We start from the raw sequence: 19641 nt of genomic DNA, 5'->3' as shown, positions 1-19641 counted from the left end.
GGTGGCCCTGGGGACGACTCCGGCCCCTCCCCTGCCCAGCCCTTCAGCCTCAGGCCCTGCCATCCCTCTTAGTGTCCCCCAGCCCTGGGCTGCCACACGTGGCTGACGGCTCCCGCACTTTCCTCACTCCCAGGAGGAAGCCCTCCCCTCCCAGAGGCCTCCACATCCCATTCCTGGACCTGTGACATGTTCCCTTTCATAGAAAGCAATGGGGACTCTGCAGATGGAATTAGCACGGTGAGGAGGGGAGAGGATCCCAGACCATTCACGTGCACCCTGTGCGATCACAGGAGGGACCAGGGAGAGTCTGCATGTGGAAGTGGGCGATATGTAGTCGAGCAGGGAGGGAGAAGCAGGCTCTGAGGACAGAGGCAGGGACCTGGAGCTGAGGGTCACAGGAGGCCTCTGAGGGTGGAAAGTCTTCCCCTGGATCTTCTAGTATGTGCCAGTGCCTCGTTAGACCTCCACGGGGCCTGTTTCAGACTGGTGACCTCCAGAACGGCACGTCGATAGATCCACCTTGTCCCGAGTCGCTCCAGCGGCCACAGGACTGTCTCAGGCCTCTCCTGGTAGAACTGGGCTGCAGGGTGCACTCCTGCCCAGGAGGGGGACAGGCAGGGTGGAAGTGGAGGCGCCCGTGAGGGGTCAGGGAGATCAGGATGGATCAGGTGTGGGTTCTGCTGGGGGCTGAGGACAGCCTGGGCCCCCAGAGTTGCACGTGCCCTAGCATCTCCTGGCCTTCTGGACGTCAGCAACACGGCTCACTGTGGCGCACTGAGGCTGTCCCCTCCCACCTCTGCCTCTGTCTGTGTCTCTGGAATGCTGCGTTCATCCCTGCGGCTGCCATGACACAGTGCCACAAACCTGTGGCTTCAACAGCTGGGATTTTTTTCAAGGTGCTGAGTCAGCAGCCTGAGACGGGGTGGGGGGGGTCATGGGCTGGCTCCTTCTGGTGGGCTTCGCCCTTGCATCTCTGTTGGTCTTGGTTTCCTTCCTCTATGGCACTGGTCACGTTGGACTGAGGGCCCATTCTGGCCCACTCTGGCCACCTCTGAACCTGATTGCTTCCTCCAAGGCCCTGTCTTCAATGCGGGCACGTTGACATGTTCCAGGTGGGTGGCCCAGGACATGTGCCCGTCCCCAGCCACGCACAGCCTCTCCCTTCCTCCTCAGGCCTCTGCCCTCAGGTCGCCTTATCCAAAGTCAGCTCAATGCCACTCTGTCTCTGAGACAGGACCCGCAGCCCCACCCAGCCGGCCCCCACCCCTTTCCAGGCCTAGAGCACCCAGGCTGCTGTGTTCTGCCGCTCCATTTGGCATCTGCCCACCCCCCTCTGCCCCACCAGGAGGGAGGTTCCAGGGCAGCGGGGCCTGTGACTCTGGCTCCCTGCCGCTGGCCACCTGAGCTGAGCGGGAAGGTGCCCTGGAGCAGCAGCTGTGAGCAGACTTCTCTGGCCCTCCTGGGCACGGGGAGGCAGGCTGGATCCTGGGCAGCCAGATCTGGGCTGAGGTGGTGGTCCTGGTGGGGGGCTGGGCAGAATCAATAGGCTTGTCTGGGAAAGCTGGGAGCGGGAGGGGCCTGCGCCCAGAGGAGGCTCGGCTGCATGGAGCTCATAAACACAGCTATTTGTTTCTGCAGGGGCTCTGGAATTTCCTGGGTCTCTGGATCGATCTTCTGCTAATGGGCCTCTTGCTCCCTCTTTTCAAAGGAAATCAATTCTCTGAGGTTTTGAGAGTAAATGCTCCCAGCTCCACCTCCATGGGTGGGTGTGTCTTTGTTCTCTGCAGCCAGGTCATCACTGGGGAGGGCAGGACCAGCCAGAGGCCAGATGGGCATCCAGACCCCGAGTGACCTGAGGAATTTCCCCTACTGGGAAACCCTGGGAGCCAGAAGGCTGGGGTACGGTGGGGGCTCCTCAACCCTGTGACCCCGAGGCCTATGAAAGATACAACCTCTGGGACATGTGGCTACCAGGTCACCAAGCCCAGAGGGAATAAACAGGGCCCATCTTCCTGGACCCTGGGTTTCACTTGAGGAGGGAGGGAATGTGTGCATGCAGACACGCCAAGAGTCATTGTGGGAAGGAAGTTGAACATCTGCGGGGGTGGGGGTGGGGTGGGGTGGGGGGTTCATGCCAAAGTGGCTGCAGGCTCCTGGGAGACCCAGGGACAGGAGGGGAGATGCTGGCCTTCTGCAGCTGCGGGCGCCCAGGGGCACTGCTGGCAGTGAGGTAGCCAGGGTGGAGTCGGCCCCGGCAGGCTGGGGTCTGAGGCAGGAGCTCTGATGGAGCTGGAGCCCACCCAAGCCGCCATGCCCAGCCCACCCAACCCACGTGCCCAGCACGTTGTGCGATTCCAGCCTACTTTCAAGGGTGATCATGAGAGGCCCTGGTTTCAGAGCCTCTGGGACCTTGAGCTTCAACAGTACTGATTGCATGAGTTTCATTTGGTGGCTCCTGAACAACATCGGAGCTGGTCTTGGTGGCTTCTGTGGGACATTCCTCCTGCTCCGTCCACACCATAGCTGAGGAGGGCAGCCCTGGGGTGGGAGGGCTTGCCCCTGGCAGGAGACTCCCAGGCTTTGCTGTGCCACCAGCCGCAGTGCAGAGCTGCCCTGGGTTCCAGGTGGGGTGGGGACGGAGGGGGCTCCTGCAGGAGCTCAGGGTCCCAAGAGGGAAACAGATGGGCAGGGGGCCACAGTGGAGCCTCGGACAGTGGCAGACGGTCCCTGCAGCAAGCAGAACCCCGGCCGGCATCAGGTGGGTTTGTGTCTGACTCTGTCAGGCAGAGAATGTCCCCTCTTGGACTCCTTTGGTCATCTGTGAGATGGACATGCTGACATCGTCTGTCAGGGTTCTGCAAGGCATCGAAGAGGTAGAAGACCCACAAGGGCCAGAGCATCTCAGGCACCCCCAGGAGGAGGAGGCAGCCTGGGCTTTGGGATTTCTAACCCTAGCTCCAGACCTGGGATTCATATGAGCAAGTCTTCTGTCCCGAGGGAACCCAGTGGGGGACACCCTGCTCCTGCAAGGGTCGGGAGGGTGGCACTGTGTCTTCCCACCTGAGCTGGCACGCGGCTGGAGCTGGATATGCTATGGGTTGATAAAGGCCACACCTGGAGGGTAGGTGCTGACGGCTGTCCCCTGTCCCCCCAGGTCTTCGGATTTCGGGACGTCCTACACCAAGCTCACCCTCCAGCCTGGCGTTACCACCGTCATTGACAACTTCTACATTTGCCCCACCAACAAGAGAAAGGTACGTGCTGGCCCTGTGGCCGAAGCCCAGGAGGCCCGTGCCACTGGTGTCTCCTGCCTCTGGACAGGGGAGAATGAGAGCTGTCTGCCCCCTGGCCCTCGCTGGTCGCCCTTCCCAGTTCCGCCTTCATCCCTTGCCAAGAATATCCAGCCACCGGCCAGACTGCAGGAGGACTGTCTGGGCACATTGACCTTCCCCCCGCCCTGCAGGCGCACCCAGGAGGCACTGGGGAGGTTGGTAGCTGAGGTCGGCTGCTTGGCAGGGCGTCCTGGAGGCGTGTTGGTGGCTCTGAAGGGTTGCTGTGAGTCCAGGGCCCAGGTGGTCTCATCTCGGTTTTAAGCGCTGTTTGGTTGGTGAGCTTCCTGGCTCTGCTCTCTGGCTGGTGGCAGAGGGGAACGCTTGTCATTCAGAGGTCATCTACTCGCCGGCTTCCATGAGGAGAGCCTCTGCAAACATGTGGCTGCGTCTTGGCCCACTGGGGATCGGGGGAGCCCCCGGCACCCGCATGCTGACTCCACCCAAAGCAGCGGCTCGAGGTTCTGGGAGGGGCCTGGGACAGAGCAGCGTTCGAGTCCCAGCTCACCTTTCTGTGCCTCAGTTTCCTCATCAGGAAATGGGGTGCAACCCACCACCTGCCCAGAGAATCTAGGACCAGACACCTGGAGCCCCACAAGTGCTCAGCATCAGGCCTGCGCCTAGGCTCCCACGGCTGCTTGAGGGGGCTCAGGGCCTGTCCCAACGAGGAAGGGGTCTTGTGGACTGGCTGGTGGTGCCACCAAGGGCACCATGTGTTCTGTGGGCCTCATGGAGGCAGACACAGGGGGCTCAGAGGAATGGGCGGGTTCTGTAGAGGCCGAAGGCCCCAGGTGAGGGCGGTTAACGGAGGTCAGAGAGCAGCAGAGGTGGCTGCGGGCTCCAGGTGGTGGCAGTGCGGTTCTACAGGACACACCCTGCTCTCTGGAGAGCCCTCTTGCCCGAGCTCTCTCTCCGCCTGCGCTGCCGTGAAGCTTCCTGACAAGGAGCAGGGATGTGGGGCGGAGGGCGCTGCAGGGCTCCGGGCCTTGCCCTGGGTGCCTCTCTGGGGTGTTAGTGGCCCTGGCCCCTTCCTGGACACCGGGGGCTTCATACTCCACCCACAAGGACCCGAGGAAGCAGGTGTTACCATCCCATTTTCCAGGGCAGTGAGTTGAGGTGGGGAGGTGGGTCTCGCGCAGTCACAGGGTCGGGAGGCCCCTCACCTCAGCCTCTGAGTCTGCCCCTCAGGGGGGCTCTTCCAGGCCCAGAGTGGCCCCGAGGCCTCTGCCTGCAGGAGAGCTGAGCACCTGGAAGGGGCAGGGTCCATCTCTGCTGTCAAACTGGGGCTGCTGCGATCTGAGTGGGAGGCCAAGGAAGGCCTTTGGGGGCTCGTGCTGCGTACCCCCAGACTCCAGCTGGCAGTGGGCCACGTCCCCATCCTGGGAGCTCCCTGCAGTCCTTGTCTGTTCAGCCACCCTGGTCCTGGTGACCTTTGCTGGGGCTGCTGTCCTGTCCACACACATCCCCACAAGAGGAGACTGGCCATCTGATCACCAGCCAGGATGGTCCACGGGTGCCTGGGAAGGGACGGTGGCTCAGGACCAGTCGCACAGGCTGTGCTATGTTTGGAAATGAGGAGGGCAGAGACGATGGTGGCAGTGAGGGAACCAAGACAATCTCTGAGCCGGTGGTTAGAGAAGGGCTCACGGGGAGGCTGGCTGGGGCCAGCGAGGTAACAGACCTGCTCCTGTGTGGAGCAGCCTGGGGACACGGCTGGTTCCCTGACCCGTAAGGTAGGTGGCCAGAAAGTTAATGGGACGGTGCTCACGGTGAGCAGGGCTGATGGGCCACCGTCGGCCTGGGGGCAGGGCTCCCTGGAGGACTGGCTCCTTCTGCAGGTGACTTGGGGGCAGGAAAATGGCCACAGGATGCATTTTTTAAAGCAAACAAGACCTCCTGGCCAGCAGTGCCTGAGAGGTCACTGGACACTCCTCAGAGCCAGGGTGACTGGACTTTTCTCCTGGCGACTTTGCTGGGGGTGGAAGGCTGCATCTGATGAGGCCCTGTGTCCAGCAGGGGGCGCAGCCAGCGCTGGAGGGGTGCAGTGCATGTGTCCACACTGTATATGCTACCCGCCCGTTAGTCCCTTGGGGGTTGCCCCAGTTATCAGATTGCCTGTCATGGTGCTGCAGTGCTGGTGTTCAAATGACCCTTATTTTATTAATTATGGCCCCAAAGCCCAGGATGCTGGCAGCTCAGCTTTGCCCAGTAGAAGCTGTAAAGTGCTTCCTTTACAGCTGAATGGTTACCATAGAGTTGTACATATGGAAAAAACAGTTTGCATAGGGCTTGGTACTTCTGAGGGCTCAGGCATCCACTGAGGGTCTTGGAAAATAACTCCACGGATAATGGGAGGACTCCATCTGCTTGGTGCTGTGAGGCTGTGCTCCCAGAGTTCTGCCTGCAACTGGGGCTTGCAGGGGTGGGAGTGGGGGTTTTAAATGCATGTAGAGGCAGAAAAACCACAGTCACATCACGGGGAAAATGAATTTGAAACCATTAAGGTCGAGGAAGACACGGGGGACTGGGCCAGGCAAACATCCAAAGGTGGGGTGCAGCCTGTGGGCAGCTCAGTGGAGACTCTGCAGCTCAGTGGTGCCCATTCCCCAGGATTCACCAGAGCTCAGGGACGCGGGGCAGTGGGAGGGCAGAGGACAGCAGAGGCCCTTCCTGCAGGAGTTTCAGTGTAACATAAACTAAAACGCCCTTCATCACTGCACTGGTTGATGGACTCACTCGTGGTCTCCTGATTCCTTCAGCCACCCCCTGGTGACCGTTCCTAGTGTGCCAGGTCTGGGCCACAGTGGTGGGGTGTGACTCAGGGTTGCCTGGACGAGGACGCTCAGGAAGCTGGGACATTGCCCCTGATCACCCAACTGGCAGGTAGAGAAAGGCATTTATTGACGCACTGTGATTGGTCTAGAGTAAGGATTTGAACCCAGGTCTGCCAGACCTGGGCACCCTTGGCACACTCTGGGATCACTGGGCTTCCCAGCAGCCAAGTTACAGGCAGCCAGTGGGGCGTCCTCCGTCCATGTGAGCCACCCAGCCCGGCCAGGGTACGGGGTTGGAAACTGGCATCCACTGAGAGTGACCTGACCACATGCCAGGTCAGCCTGTGGCCTGCAGAGCTGTGCCAGCTGTGCCGCTCGAGTCTGCTCTGGCCTCAGTTTCCCCGTCGGAGCTGACGGTTCTCCAAGCTCCTCCCAGCTCCAACATCTGGGCGCCTGTGGGCAGAGCAGCCGCTGGGAATCTGACTGTTCTGACCCCACCTCGATCACCTCCTCTGCAGAAGGCGAGCGGGGTCTTCAATCTCCCTCTCCGCACTGCCCCCACCCCCTTGGCAGACGCGGTAGAGGGCCTGGCGCATGCTGGACTGCAGCAGGGTCCAGTTTGTAGCCCACAGGGGCAGGCTGAGGACTGACTGGAAATAGGGGTAAGCTGGGTGGACAGTATGACCTTCTGGAAAGCGTGAAGGTCAGGGGCCCAGACCCATCTGATAGAACCTCTACTGAGTGGGGAGAATAAGAAAAGGGGCCAAAGGTAACCCCCCCCGCCAGAAGGGCCGTTCCCTGCAGGGCGCCTGCCTGGGCCTGTGCCATCCGCGTCCACCTCCCGTGTTGTTGGGTAACGATGGATCTGCAGGCAAATGCGAGGACTATTAGGAGTCCATTTAGCAGCAATTACAGGCAGAGCCTCACTTTACAGCTTCTTAGGAGACCACTTTGCAACCTGTCTTAGGAAATGAATTCCCTTTTATTTCAGTCTTACCTGCAGTCTTGTCCGAGCTCTTGGCCTTGGCGTCCCAGCCAGGGCCTGTGCTGTTGTCACGGAGTGACCCAGGACCCCGGGGGCCCGGCCGTCCCCTCCCACAGTGCTAGCAGTTGGTGCGTCAGCCCTGGGCTGAGAGCGCGATTCCACTGCAGCCCCAGGGCAGCCACCAAGGCACAGGGGGGTGAGGGCACTGCCTGGGATGGAGCTGCTGCCAAGTGTCACGTACCCTGAGGGAAAGGCACAGGCCAGGAGCTGCCCGCGAGCCCCTGCTGTCCCACATTCAGGCGGCGTGGTGTCCCCTGCTCCGCGGGCCCCTCCTCTGTTCCTCAGCCTGCGCCAGGTCTGCCTGTGCCGCAGGCTTCACTGTGGGGAACAGGCGCCTGGCCTCCCTGGCCTCCGGGGCTCTTTTGTGTCCACCTGTTAGGAAGGCTCCGCCTGCCGCCTCTGTTTAGGGGATCACTTCCCTTCCCCTCCTGCACTCTCCCTTCTCCCCTTGGACCTGCCCTATCCTGCGAATTGGCCAACTGTTCTCCAGCAACCGCGTCTCCCTGGTCGGTGGCCCCACCCTTCTCTGGTGGGGGGGCTCCTGTCCCGGAAAACAGCTGACCTCTTGACCCCACAGGCTTCCTTTTCTTCCTCGCCAACAGCCAGAGCAGCCCAGGCTCTGTGGTCCCTGCGGCCCCAGGCCCTCTGCTCTGACTCGGAGGGCACCCAGAGCAGCCCAGGTCCAGGTCCAGGCTGGAGCTGCAGCCTGGGGTCACCCCAACCCTGAGTGAGGCCTTGAGAGCCCAGGACCTCTCCAGGGAGCCTGTGGGAGCGTCCTCAGCAGCGGCTGGTCTTGATTCTCCTCGGCGGCCTCAGTGCACATGTGGCCAGAAGGTCCTGCTGTGGGATCCTTCTTCCCAAGCGTTCGATTGGCATTTCCCTGTCCAGAGCCCAGCCACCAGGAAGGCCTGAGGGACGGGGGAGAACAGCCAAGGGGGGCTCTGAGCCTGAGTCCTGGGTGTGGAATGGGATTCACTCCATTGCCCATGTCAGGTTGTGCTGGGGATCAGAGGGGACAACGTGTGATCTAGTGCAGCGTCTGGCCCTGGTGGCTAGACCAAGTGCCGACGGGAGCCAGGAAACCTACCATGAGGAACTCTAAGAGCCCAAGCCCATGTGTGTGACCTGCAGTAGTGACCACACTGCCCCTGTGTGTCTTCCTCTGGACCTGTCTGGGCAGCACCCTGGGCTGTGTGCCTGAGAAACAACTCATCCTCTCCAGCCCCTGGAGGACCCACCGAGTCCTGGTAAACGGGAAATGAGTTTGATGCACATTGAACTCAGACATTGAGGAGACAAGTGCATACACCTGGCGTGGGCTGTTGTGGGCTGGCACCCAGCGCCTGTGTCTGGGTTCCTGTGGGGCACCCTGCATGAAGCCTTGCACAGGCAGTGCCTCACTGGACAGACCCCAGGACCTTGGGCTGTCCGCAACACCAGAAACCACTTGGAGGGGCCCCTGGTCACACCCTCGTGGAGCCTGCTCCACTGACCCAGGCGGGGCTGGCGTGGGTGCCGTTCTCTGGTCTGGGAGGGGAGCAGGCCTCGCTGGTTTCCATTCTGCAGTTGGCGTTTGGCCACCCGGTAGTGCTCAGGCTGCAGCTAGAGCTGCTGCACTAGCTATGGAGGCCACACTTGGTGACGCTCTCCAGGCGCGGTGCAGGGTGGTCCCAGGCTTCCGCAGGACAACAGTGCACTGGGGAGCCCTGAGCAGGCCCGTCTCATGGGTAGGGGCTTGTGGGGTGTCCAGGGCTCCTGGTTGGCCCCGCTGAGGAGTGCCGAGGCGGCCATCTCTCCTCCGAGTGGTTGGCCATTCTCTCTGAGCAGCGGGGTCAGGGCCATCTGGGATGTAGCTCCCCTCCCCTTGGCCTCAGGAGGGATTCAGAGTTCAAAGGCCACATTTTGGGAAGCTGTCCTAGACCAGAAGCAGGCAGGGGCAGCAGGGGTAGGGAGGGGACAGCTTCCTCAACAAGGGGCCCTGGGTGGCGCTTGAGTCCCCCACCCCACACCCTGGGGCCCATAGAGTTCACTGCTGCTCCTGATCTCCAGACGGGGCTCCCCAAGGGCACCTGGCCCTAAAAGGCCTCCTCGGCCTCTTTCCCCTCCAGCCCGAGTCCTCTGCTTAGCCTCATCACAAAAAAGGAGGCAGGGGTCTGGCATGGACCCTGCTGTGTGGAGGGGATCAGGGATGGGCAGGCTCCAAGTGCACCCTGATCTCTGAGAGCCAAGCCAGGTCCCTGGGACGCCCCTGTTGTCCCCTAGCCTCCCCCATGGCTTGCTCCTCGAGGAGGAGCCAGGTCCTCTGAAGTCTGATCTCCTGGAGGCCAGGAGCCCTGCCAGGTGGGGGGCGAACCAGAGAGTGGAGCCCTGTGGGGGGCGGGACCTGCAGCTGGGCTAAATGGGCTCCTTCCAATCAGCAAGGCCCATCTCCCTCCAGGGCCAAGGTTCCTCACCTGCCTGGGGGGAAGTGACTCCGTCGGGCCTGTCCGGGTGCTGAGCTCTTGTCTCCAAAGAGTGAACCCCTTGAAACGCATGGAAAATGGTTCCCTGTTAGCCATAGGTCATCGTCAGAGAGGGCGTGAGAGGCAGAAGCAGGGTTCCCAGCGCGGTGCTCTCCTGGGCTAGCCAAAGGTGGGGGCTGCTGTCTCCTGGAGATGGTCCCAAATTTGATCCTCTCCAAAATAAGACCAGAATACAAAGCTACCTGGAGCTCCTGGGTGGCCCCCATGGCCTCAGGGAGCCCTGTCCTCGTCCCCCAATGCTCTGTGCCACCTGTGGGGACCTACTATGAACCAGGTGCTAAACTCAGCTGGGTGGCTCTTTACCAGTAGGTGTCTGTTGGGGCTGGAGAGAGTGAGGGGAGGACCTGGGAGTGACAGGGAGCTGCCCAAGGGCCCAGGGGCATCCCCAAGATGCTGACCATGGCCACCATGTTAAGAGACTCTTGGCTGCTCAGCCGCCAACCCAAGGTCCAGCCAGGAAGGGGCAGGGGTGGCCAGTGGAATTTGGACCCGGATCTCCTTGGGGCCTCACCCACATATCCCATGGCATCAGCTGACCCTGGGTCACTGCCAGGCCTGGCGGTCCTGCCACCCCACCTCCAGTCTTCCAGATTCCGCTTCCTTAGGGGGCCTTCCCAGGCTCACCTCCCTCCCCCAACCCCAGACCAGCTCAGGGTCGACTGCGGGGCCTTTCTGCTCTTTCCCGCCCCACAGAGTAGCCTGCAGCCTGCACATGTGTCTGTCTGCTGTCCCCAGACTTCTGTACCTGAGAAGTACCCAGGGAAGGAGCTATGGCTCTCCTGCCCTTGCCTCTGCCCAGCCCTTGGCCTTGAGTCTGACACCTCATTTTGACCCCATGAAGGTGTGCATGGACACTCTGACTACAGCAGCCATCAGTGGACCTAACCTAAAGTGTGATGGCCTACGCTCGGCCTGTTTATCTCAGCTGGACACCTGTCTGTGGGGTCTGCTCTGGTCAGCTGACCATGTTCTGTTTCCTCATCTGTAGTAATGTAGGACTACACTTCTTCATGCAAAAGACAGTGATTTTCATTCTAAAGGCGTTACCTCCAGGTATATTCCTGGCTTAGTATTCTTGGGACAAAAGATGGAAACCCAACGGTGACACATCTGGCCACAGTGTTCCCCAAAGTTACTTCTGTCCTCAGTGGAGAGGCTACTCCAACCGCCATTCATCCAGAAAACACAGGAGGCTCTGAGTCCTTCCCTGGGCTCTGGCCCCACCGCTGAGCCCGTGGGTGAGGAGCCCTGTGGCTATTCAGTCCCCTTTCCCGGGAAGCTCAGCTGACTCCAGGAGATCACCCACCCACCTGTCCAGGGTGGGTCCTCCTGCCCGTCACTAAGTTCATGATGCAACTGAAGACAGGTGGGCAGCTGAGTGCTGACCCACTGCGTTTTGGGGGATCATTATCCTGACGGGGCCAGGTCAGCGAGGTGACTCACTAGCAAGGCAAGGAACCATGTCTCTGGAGCTTGCTGTCATCTTCCCATTTCAGACTGTCCCAGGCACAGTCAGTAGGAAGAGGGAAACTTCATGCAGGTTCCAATGCCACAGACCTGAGCCACAGTCGCTCATGGCCTCCTGTGCTGGAGGGGAGAGAGGGAGAGGACACTGGATGGCAGCCTGCTGTGACAGCCAGCCCTCAGAGTAGATGCTAGTTTCCTGTTGCTGCTCTAACAAGTCACCAAGAGGCCTGACTCAGCACAGTCACATGATACTGTTCTGGAGGCCACAAGCCATGGGTAAGTCTCAGGCAGCTAAGAGCCAGGAATCAGCGGGGGGCTGTGGCTGCCGTGGGTGGGGCTGCCTGTGAGGCTTGTGTCTCCCCCCGTCCACCCCTGGTGTGCTTTCTCCCACGGGCCTTTTGGTGTAACCATCTCATTTCCAGCTGGGCCTCTGTTTATTGCACCAACCTATGTAGTGGCCACCAGGGAGAGGCCCTGGCCTTTCCTGTCAGGATTTCTCCAGACAGGGCCTTTGTTCCCAGAAGTTTGTCCAATGCATTGATTGCTTATTGCTTTCCATGGGAAAACATGCTGGAGCTATTTTTTAAAATGTGATTGACGTTCTAAGGGTGAGTGACTGTGACGTGCTCATCTGTATCTCTCAGCACGTCCTCCCCCCTCCAGCCTGATGAAGCCTGAGTGAAGGCTCGCTTTTGTCAGTGTGACCCTCAGGCTGGCGCTCGGTGGGGCCCGTCCTTCTGATCTGGCCCTGCAGGTGTTCACGGGGTCCTGCTCTGGTCCTGCTCTGAACCCCGCCTGTTCAGCGGGGGTTCCTTTGTACCCCTGAGACCTAGGGGCCAGTCCAGGATCCTGTACAGAGAAACTTGAAGTTCAGGAAGACAGACAGCCCAGGGCTGGTCGGGTGTGCTGGTTGGGGCGGCCCCAGGGCTGTGACAGGCAGAGAGGCCTTGGCCCAGCCCTGAGCAAGGCCCATGGAGCAGCCGAGAGCCCACTGCAGGGGGCCAAGTCTGCTCCCCTCATGAGCCTGGTGTCAGGGGTGGGTTCTGTGTTGGCCACATCCGCCCGAACCCTGGAGCCCCGGCGTCTCTGTCCACAGCGACCACGGCGGCCCCCAGCCGGCCTTCCCAGCAGACGACATCTGTTATTTTAAAGACCTAATGGGTGCCTCCTGGGCTGGGGCGCAGTTGGTGAAAGGAGCCTGTGATTAGGTGTATGAATAAACTGTGATACACAAATAACGGCCCCGCGTTTTCACTCGGGTGTAAGAGAATAATGACACTGATTACGCTCTGTGATGGGCGCTCCCTACCCTGGGCGCTCCTAATGGTGGCAGGCGCCGCGACGGTGCTCCACACATGTGATAAATAGACACCTGAGGACATGGCTGCGAACTGAATGCTAATTGTCACGTAATTAGAGAGCAATTAAATAGTTATCTGTCCCATATAAATTAGCTATTCGATGTCCTCCCAAGTCCGGCTGAATTTCAATAAAACATGTCTGTCTCCCCCTCTGACACGGAAATGTGTGCTCTGAGTTGAGATGGGCAGGAGGGGCGGTGGTCTCCGGGCTCCCTGTGGTGGCATCCCTGGGCCTTCAAACCTGAGCATTGGCTACTCTCCTGGTAGTGGCTAGAAGGTGAATGTGCCCATGGAGGCCTCACTGCCTCCTGGGGGCAAAGAGGAGAACCCTGCCCTAAAACCCGGACCTACACGGCCAGCCCGGCCTAAGCCCTGATTTCTCACATAAAACGGCTGAGGCCCTGCCCCCAGCTGCCCCCAGCTGCCCCAAGGCCCTGCTAAACCGACCATGGATCCGAGCTCAGATAGGCCCCTGGAGCAAAGACGGAGGCCTTGCTAGAAGTCGAGTCTGTCCACCAGGTGGAAAGCCCACTGGTTAGAGCAGCCCTGCCCACCTGCAGGAGGCTGGGATAGCACCGTGGTCACTCTACGCTGCACAAGTGGGGGGACTCTCCCACAGTCCCTGCTCCACAGACTGTCTGGCAGCTTGTCAATTTCACCTGCCTGCCTCCCCCCCACCCCCCGCCAAATTGCAGTATTTGTACCACCCCAAGGTCAAGAAATGGACATGGAGGGAGCAGAAGCAGCCCGTGTCCTGCTGTGTGGGCCTCACTGGGGTCAGTGGTGTGGGTGAAGGATGGGGGGCTGGGAAAACGGACAGAGATGAATGGCCACTCCCTAGAGGGAGGCAAAGCCAGGAAGGGGACAGTGGGGGAAGAGGCATCCTAAGACAGGGCAAAGCTCAACGGCAGGACTGAGAGCCACTGTGGACACTCAGGAGGGACGCTCAGGGAGAGCAGAAAGTGACTGGAGGACAGTGAGGCAGCGTCCCCGAGGAAGGGGCTCTCGAGGCCAAGTGGACAGTGAGGAGGGAGAGGCCGAGCAGGGAAGGCCAGCGGGCCCCAGGGGCTCCTAGGGGACAGCCCAGAGTTGCTGAACCAGAATAGCCCTCAGGGTGGGTGAGGCAGGGGTGCAGTGACGCAAAGCCCCTCCAAGCTGATCCTCAGGTTCTGGGTGTTTTCTTTAATTATTAGGAAAAGTCTTCCTCAAAGAAACAAGTTCTGTATCAAAGAGTAAGAATCAGGCCATCACAACTGCATTTCCAGGATCAGACTTTGAAATGTCAAAATGGATTCCAGTGCCTACAGGCAGGTGTGAGAGGTCTGTCTGAGAATTTTATACCCAGCTAAGCTGTCCTTCGTAGGGTGGGACACGGCACCTGCAGCGGGGAGAGCGTCATCAATTAGATGCCAGGGGCCTGGCTTGAGAAGAAGATGCCTTGAGGACCCTACCAGAGAGAGAGGGGGCAGGCCCCAGTGGGAGAAGGTGAGAGGGCGAGGAGTACAGCGAGCGGCCTGGCAGGGGGGCAAGGCAGACACATCCTGGAAGGGACAGGAAGGAGCACCCTGTCTGGGTGGGGACTATCTGGAATGTATCCATTAAACTGTGGGTTGGGAAGGGGAGGTGTGGGGGGAGCAGAGACATGTGAACTCCTCTCCTGGTCTCGGGGGGACAAAGGCCACCCCTTCATTCCTTATGTTAGTCATTGGAAAAGTGCACATGGAGGAATATTTTTTGAAACTTCAATAATCTTTCGTTCTTCAATCAGAGTGTTGATCATTTTGCACATAAAGAGCCATGTGGGAGGGGACCAGCACGCAAGGCAACTAGCACGTGCCCAGTCTGAGTGTCTAGGAAACACAGTAATGGACGTCAGACAGTCTCACTGACCGCCACGGAGGAGACACTGAGTCCATGACCTTGACCTTCTAAGGGACAGCCCTGATCACGACTCCACACTGTCTTCTCCTTACTGACCACCCTCAGCCCTACCCCAGCACCCTACTCCCAGCCAAGAACACTATCCCACGAGGTGGCTCTATGGCTGGACACCCAGCATTAAGGCATCCAGTACCCCCAACAAATCCAGCAACCACTTTTGACCACGTTGAGGCTGGATGTTTGGAATCCGTGAAGGTAAAGATGAAGGGGTTCTCTGTTCAGCACACCTTTGATCCTGCAAAGGCACAGGATGCTTGCTAGAAAATATGAATACTGCTTTGATTGGCAGTAAGCCCAGAAGCCCAGAGGGAGGATGTTTCCCTAGGAAAAATGCTGCATGGACCCATCCCTTGAAAGCCAGCCACATCAGGGAAAATGGAAGGGCCACCACACACAGGACCCACCAAGGAGCCCGGTGGCTCCAGGTAGAGCGGTGCACAGGGCATACCCTCCAGCTGCTCAGGCAGAGTGCCCGGGCTGGGGCTGGGGCCTGTGGGCCCAGGGCTGGGGCTCAGGCCTGGAGTGTGCCCTGGCTCAGAGGCTCAGAGGGCTTGGCACTTGGCCACTCTCACTGGGGTGGGAGCGCTATGGTCTGGCCAGGGGCCTTGCTCGGGCCTCTCTCTGGAAACTGGGGTTCAGTTCTGAAATGACCTCCAAAGCCCCCTTCAGGGTAAGCACTCCCTCTGTGTGAGAGTGATGCTAATTGCATGAGACGGACCATTCCAGAACCCCGGGCTGTGTGAGCGTGTCACTATTAAAATGTCTCTTTTTAATGACCACTTTCCCAAGAAGTGGTTAGGTGCAGTTCCTCCAAAATTGCCTGCATATGACTTAGAGCAGGCAGAGTTCCAACGGCCCTTCCTAGTAGGGACCTTTCCAGGGACACCTCCAGCCACAGCTCCCACCTAGGGATCAGAGCCCGTAGGGCCCAGAGGAGAGGATCAGGGTGCCCCATGCCAGCCAACGCAGGGAGGAGCCACCCAGAGCAGAACCGGCTCAGCGGTGCCTTTGAGGACCTCTCCACCTGGCACACTTACCACTAGTCCCAGAGCTCACTATCCATCCCCCACCCACCCATCCACGCACCCGTTTTTGCACCCATCCACCATCTGTCCATCCTGCCATTCATCTCTCCATGCTTACGTCCGTCCATCCGTCCACTCACCCATCCACCTATTCACCTGTCCGTTCTTACACCCATCTATCCACCCATCGTTCATCTGCTATCCATCGGTCTCTGTCTACCCATTCATTGTTCCTTTCATCATCTCCATCTATCCATCCATCCTTGCGTCCATCCCCCCCACCTGTCCTTCTGTCCTTGCAAGCACCCCTTCACTTCACACGCACCAGTGGCACCACTGAGGGGCTCTCTGCTCCATGGGGAGACAAGAATGTAGGAAAGCACAAGGAGATTGTTGTCACGTTGCGAATGCTCCCCATGGGGGCAGGGAGAGGGCACTTGGATCTCTTTGCTCAATTAGTCAAACTTGGAAAGTGCCTCCCCTTTGCCTCGTCCCTCTGTCACGGTGATCTTGGCTCCATCGACTCGGGGAAGGGAACAAACGACTTCTCACATCTGAGCCTTGATTGCTTCATCTGCGAATCGAGGCTGGTGTCCCCCCTGGCTTCTGGCTATTTGAGATCCAGTGACATGAGAGTGAGAGAAGACTTCAGATGACCCTGTTCTTCACGGGCTGCAAGGGCCCAGCAAGCCAGGTCACTGTCCCCACCACAATGCTTAAGCAGACAGATTAATAACCAGTGGAGACAGAGAAGGGATCAACTGCTGCGGGCTAGATTCTGTCACCATGATGACAACCACTGCTTCAGCCAATGGACATTCACCACACGCTTGCCCCAGCCAGCACCTCAGAAAGGCTCGGCCTACGTACCGGCCATCTGCTTCGCAGATGCCACTGGGAGCAGCACCTGGGGGCCCCGGTCCTAGGGAAGGGGCAGTGGTTTGGGCGGAGACTCAGCCTCGTCCCTGTGTGATTCCCTCCTTGGGGGTGGGAGGGCTCTGGGAGCACAGTGACCGGCGTGGGCATGGAGAGCGGCCCTGCGCACGCACCCGCACCTGGGGCTTCCACATGTGTCTTTCACGCTCCACCGCCTGAGGCAGGTGAGGGAAATGCAGCTCCATGAAGTGACACAGAGAAGACAAGGGACAGACTGGGTGCAGCCAGGCTGGACCCACAGCAAGGCCTCCAAGGCTCCTGCCATGAGAGGGAGGAGGGGCCCCAGCACCCGGCACTGCTTGCCCTGTCCCCAGGGCTGCTTTGGGGTCCTGTTCTGCCTCAGCTAGCCCAAGGTGACCAGAGACACTTACACGGGAGCGGGATGAACAGCCACCTCCATCTGGGAAGCCACTCCGTCAGCTCAGGCTTTCTTGATATGGCTCTAATGACATTTGGGACAGGAGTCCTGTGTTGGGGCTGTCCTGTGCACTGAAGGGTGTTCAGCAGCACCCCTGGTTTCTAAGCACTAATGCCAGCCACGCCCCACCCCAGGGTGACAGAAACACCCCAGACCTAGCCAGGCCTCAGGTTTGAGCTGCTGCTGTGGGGAGGGGGGGGGCAGATGACTGTGCTTGTCCAGGTGATGGGGACTTCTCCGCTGTCGACGGGGAGACCCGGCCCTCAGAGCGGAGCTCCTGGGGGGTGCCAGCCCCTGGCCACTGACCCTGAGTTGTGATGCTAACAGGAACGATTCATTCCTGCTGCCCAAGCCGACGTGAGGTGCCAGGCCCGTGCTGGCACGTGGGCACCCAAGCCCTGCACTCGCCACCAGCGCTGTGGGTGAGTAGGGACACACGGTGCCCCCAGCAGACTTTGGGCTGGCCCAGGATGCTTTGGCCGACACCTGCCCACACGCCCTGTGCCAGCCGCGTGCCTTGCCTCGGCCTCTCGTCCTGGGCCTCTGGCTTTGTCCCTGGAGCTGTCCCCTGAGGTCCTTGGCCCACCTTCCCAGGCCCTCCAAATGGCCCGACCCCCGGTCTCCTCTTCCCTCTGCCCTCCCTGCCTGGCCTCTGACCCCCCAGATAGGCCTCGGCGCTCCTGCCCCTCTGCACTTTCCGCCTCCGCTTCCTCCACGCCCTGTCCCCTCCTGGTAACTGAGGCCTGGAGCCGTCCCCGTAGGGCCCTCTGCCACCTCCTGCTACATCTGCTTTGTGCTTGGAGCTCATCTCTGTGCCCTCCTACAAGGGGGCCTGGTCTCTGTGCCCGAGCAGTGCCCTGGCTTCCTGCATGGTCCTGTTCAGGCCTCTGCGGCCCCCAGGAGTGCCACACAGAGCCCACCAGCCTGGCTGACCCAGTGGCAGGCTAGGCCTGGCTCAGCTCTGTGGTCCCCACTGCCGAGGGCTGGTGGACACCACTCTGCACCACTGTAGGGGACTGACTGTGACGTGGCATGACAAGGGGGGATGGAGGGTGTGCCAGTGCCCCCCTAAGAACTCCTGTGGGCCTCCAGGGAGCAGGGGGGGTGGGCGTCCCTGGGCAGGCTGAGGCCCAGCAGAGGGACCTGGGAGGCTCCCGGGAATGGTGCCACCACGGACCTGGGTGGGGGGATCAGGGCCCTCCAGCTGCCTGCCCTGCACCCCTAGTGCAGGGGAGGGAGAGGGCAGCTACAGGGTATGGAGCTGAAGGGGCTGGGTTCAGCCCTGTGAGGCCACCTACCCGCTGTGAGGTCTGGGCTAGTCCCCTCCCTCTCGGAGCCACAGCCTCCCCTCCTATGAGACAGTGGAAGAATGGCACCGCTCCTGAGCAGCTTGACCTGAGCCATCTGCTCCTGCCAGGCTCAGCCCTGTGCATGTGCCCGCTCCACCCCAGAGTGTCCACCTCTGTCCTCGTGCCCGCTGGCCAGGCGTGACTGGCAGCCACGTTGCAGGGTGGGGGTAGCTGTGACACTAAGACTTCATGCCCTGCCATCTGGTTGGGCAGCAGGAGGGTCAACCTGTGCTGTCTTTAGGCATGTGTCGGGGACACCCAGCTGAACCCAGGGCAGGGCTGCTGTGGGGGCCACGGCTGGAGTCCTGGAGAGACGATGATCTGAACAGGTGTCTTCATGGCTCAGGTGCGCAGGACAGTGCTGGTGGCCAGCCCACTGCGACGGCTGTGCTCACCTTCATGGATCTGCTTCTTCTCCTGCTCGTCCTGCATGGTGGCTGTCCCAGGCCTGTGGTCTTTATTTACTGGGGTCCTGTGAGCCGTGGGCAGGGGAGGCGGAGGCAGGGATCTGCACTGGAGGCCATCTCTGCGCTCTGCAGCCCGAGGCAGCTGGCAGGTGGGAAGAAGGCACAGAGGAACTGTCTTCCTGGTGGCCGGGGTGGTTGACCTCGGCTGTCCCTTCAAGGGGGAGGTGGCACTCAGTGCCCCTCCTGTGAGCTCTCAGGAAGAGCCGAGGAGAGGGGGCACATCTGCTCCCCGGGACCGTAACAGCGTGCACACGGGAGTCGAGGGCTCTTCCCGTCCCACCCCAGCTCAGCCAAGTTCAGAGGACAGTACCGACGGCAAGCCGGGTGCCAGGGCCGCTCAGCTCAGCCCCTGGTGTTACGGTTCCTGGCTCTTCCCCAGCCTCTGCAGAGGGCCAGGATCCTGGCTCCTCACTCATTGGCTGTGGATCCTCTGCGGACTGTTTCCTGAGGCTGTTGCCATCATAATCTGAGACCACACTTCGCCATCGGCAGGGGCTTGTGGTTGGGGCCAGCCTGGAGCTGGACACCGGGAGCCTGCCCAGCACTCGGGAGTGGAGCCTTCTGCTGGTGGCCTCCAGGAGTGGCTGCTGACTCGGGGTGGGGGTCCACGGGTCATGGGTGGTGGTGTGGGCGGCCCAGACCCTGTAGTGCTGCGCCTTTGAATGTCACCTCCTGCCCAAAGCCTCGGCCAATCACGGCCAGCAGCTGGTGTCCCCCCTCCTGGGTCTCCAGGGCCCTGTGCAGTGGGGGACTGGCCAGCCTGGGGCCTCGGGACTCTATTCACAGCTGCCTGATAGTTGTTCCGTCACGGGGCCTCCAGTGCCTGGAACAAGGGCTCTGTGTCAGTCCAGGACAAACTTCAGGCCAGGAGTTCTGAGGACCCCCTGCAGAGGGGGGGCATGAAGTCCAGGTCAGCGAGTTTCTAGAGGACTTAGTTGGTCTGAGGAGGTGCTGGTGGCACAATTATCAGTTGCTTTCAATTAATCACCACAGACTTGTAATTGTAC

The 19641-nt window shown here is 60.3% G+C and overlaps 1 protein-coding gene across 1 annotated transcript in view; it reads left to right on the top strand.

Moving 5' to 3' along the window:
• The window catches only part of Sorcs2 (sortilin related VPS10 domain containing receptor 2), a 347236-nt gene that overhangs the window by 206683 nt on the left and 120912 nt on the right, over positions 1-19641 (top strand). Inside the window, exon 3 of the mRNA XM_071614778.1 lies at positions 3155-3254. Within this exon, the coding sequence (XP_071470879.1) occupies positions 3155-3254 (100 nt within the window). The remainder of the gene's footprint in view (positions 1-3154; positions 3255-19641) is intronic.

Source organism: Marmota flaviventris, chromosome 7 (assembly GCF_047511675.1).
Source record: "Marmota flaviventris isolate mMarFla1 chromosome 7, mMarFla1.hap1, whole genome shotgun sequence".
In the NCBI taxonomy this organism is placed as follows: Eukaryota; Metazoa; Chordata; class Mammalia; order Rodentia; family Sciuridae; genus Marmota; species Marmota flaviventris.
This window is presented reverse-complemented; position numbering and strand designations above follow the sequence as displayed.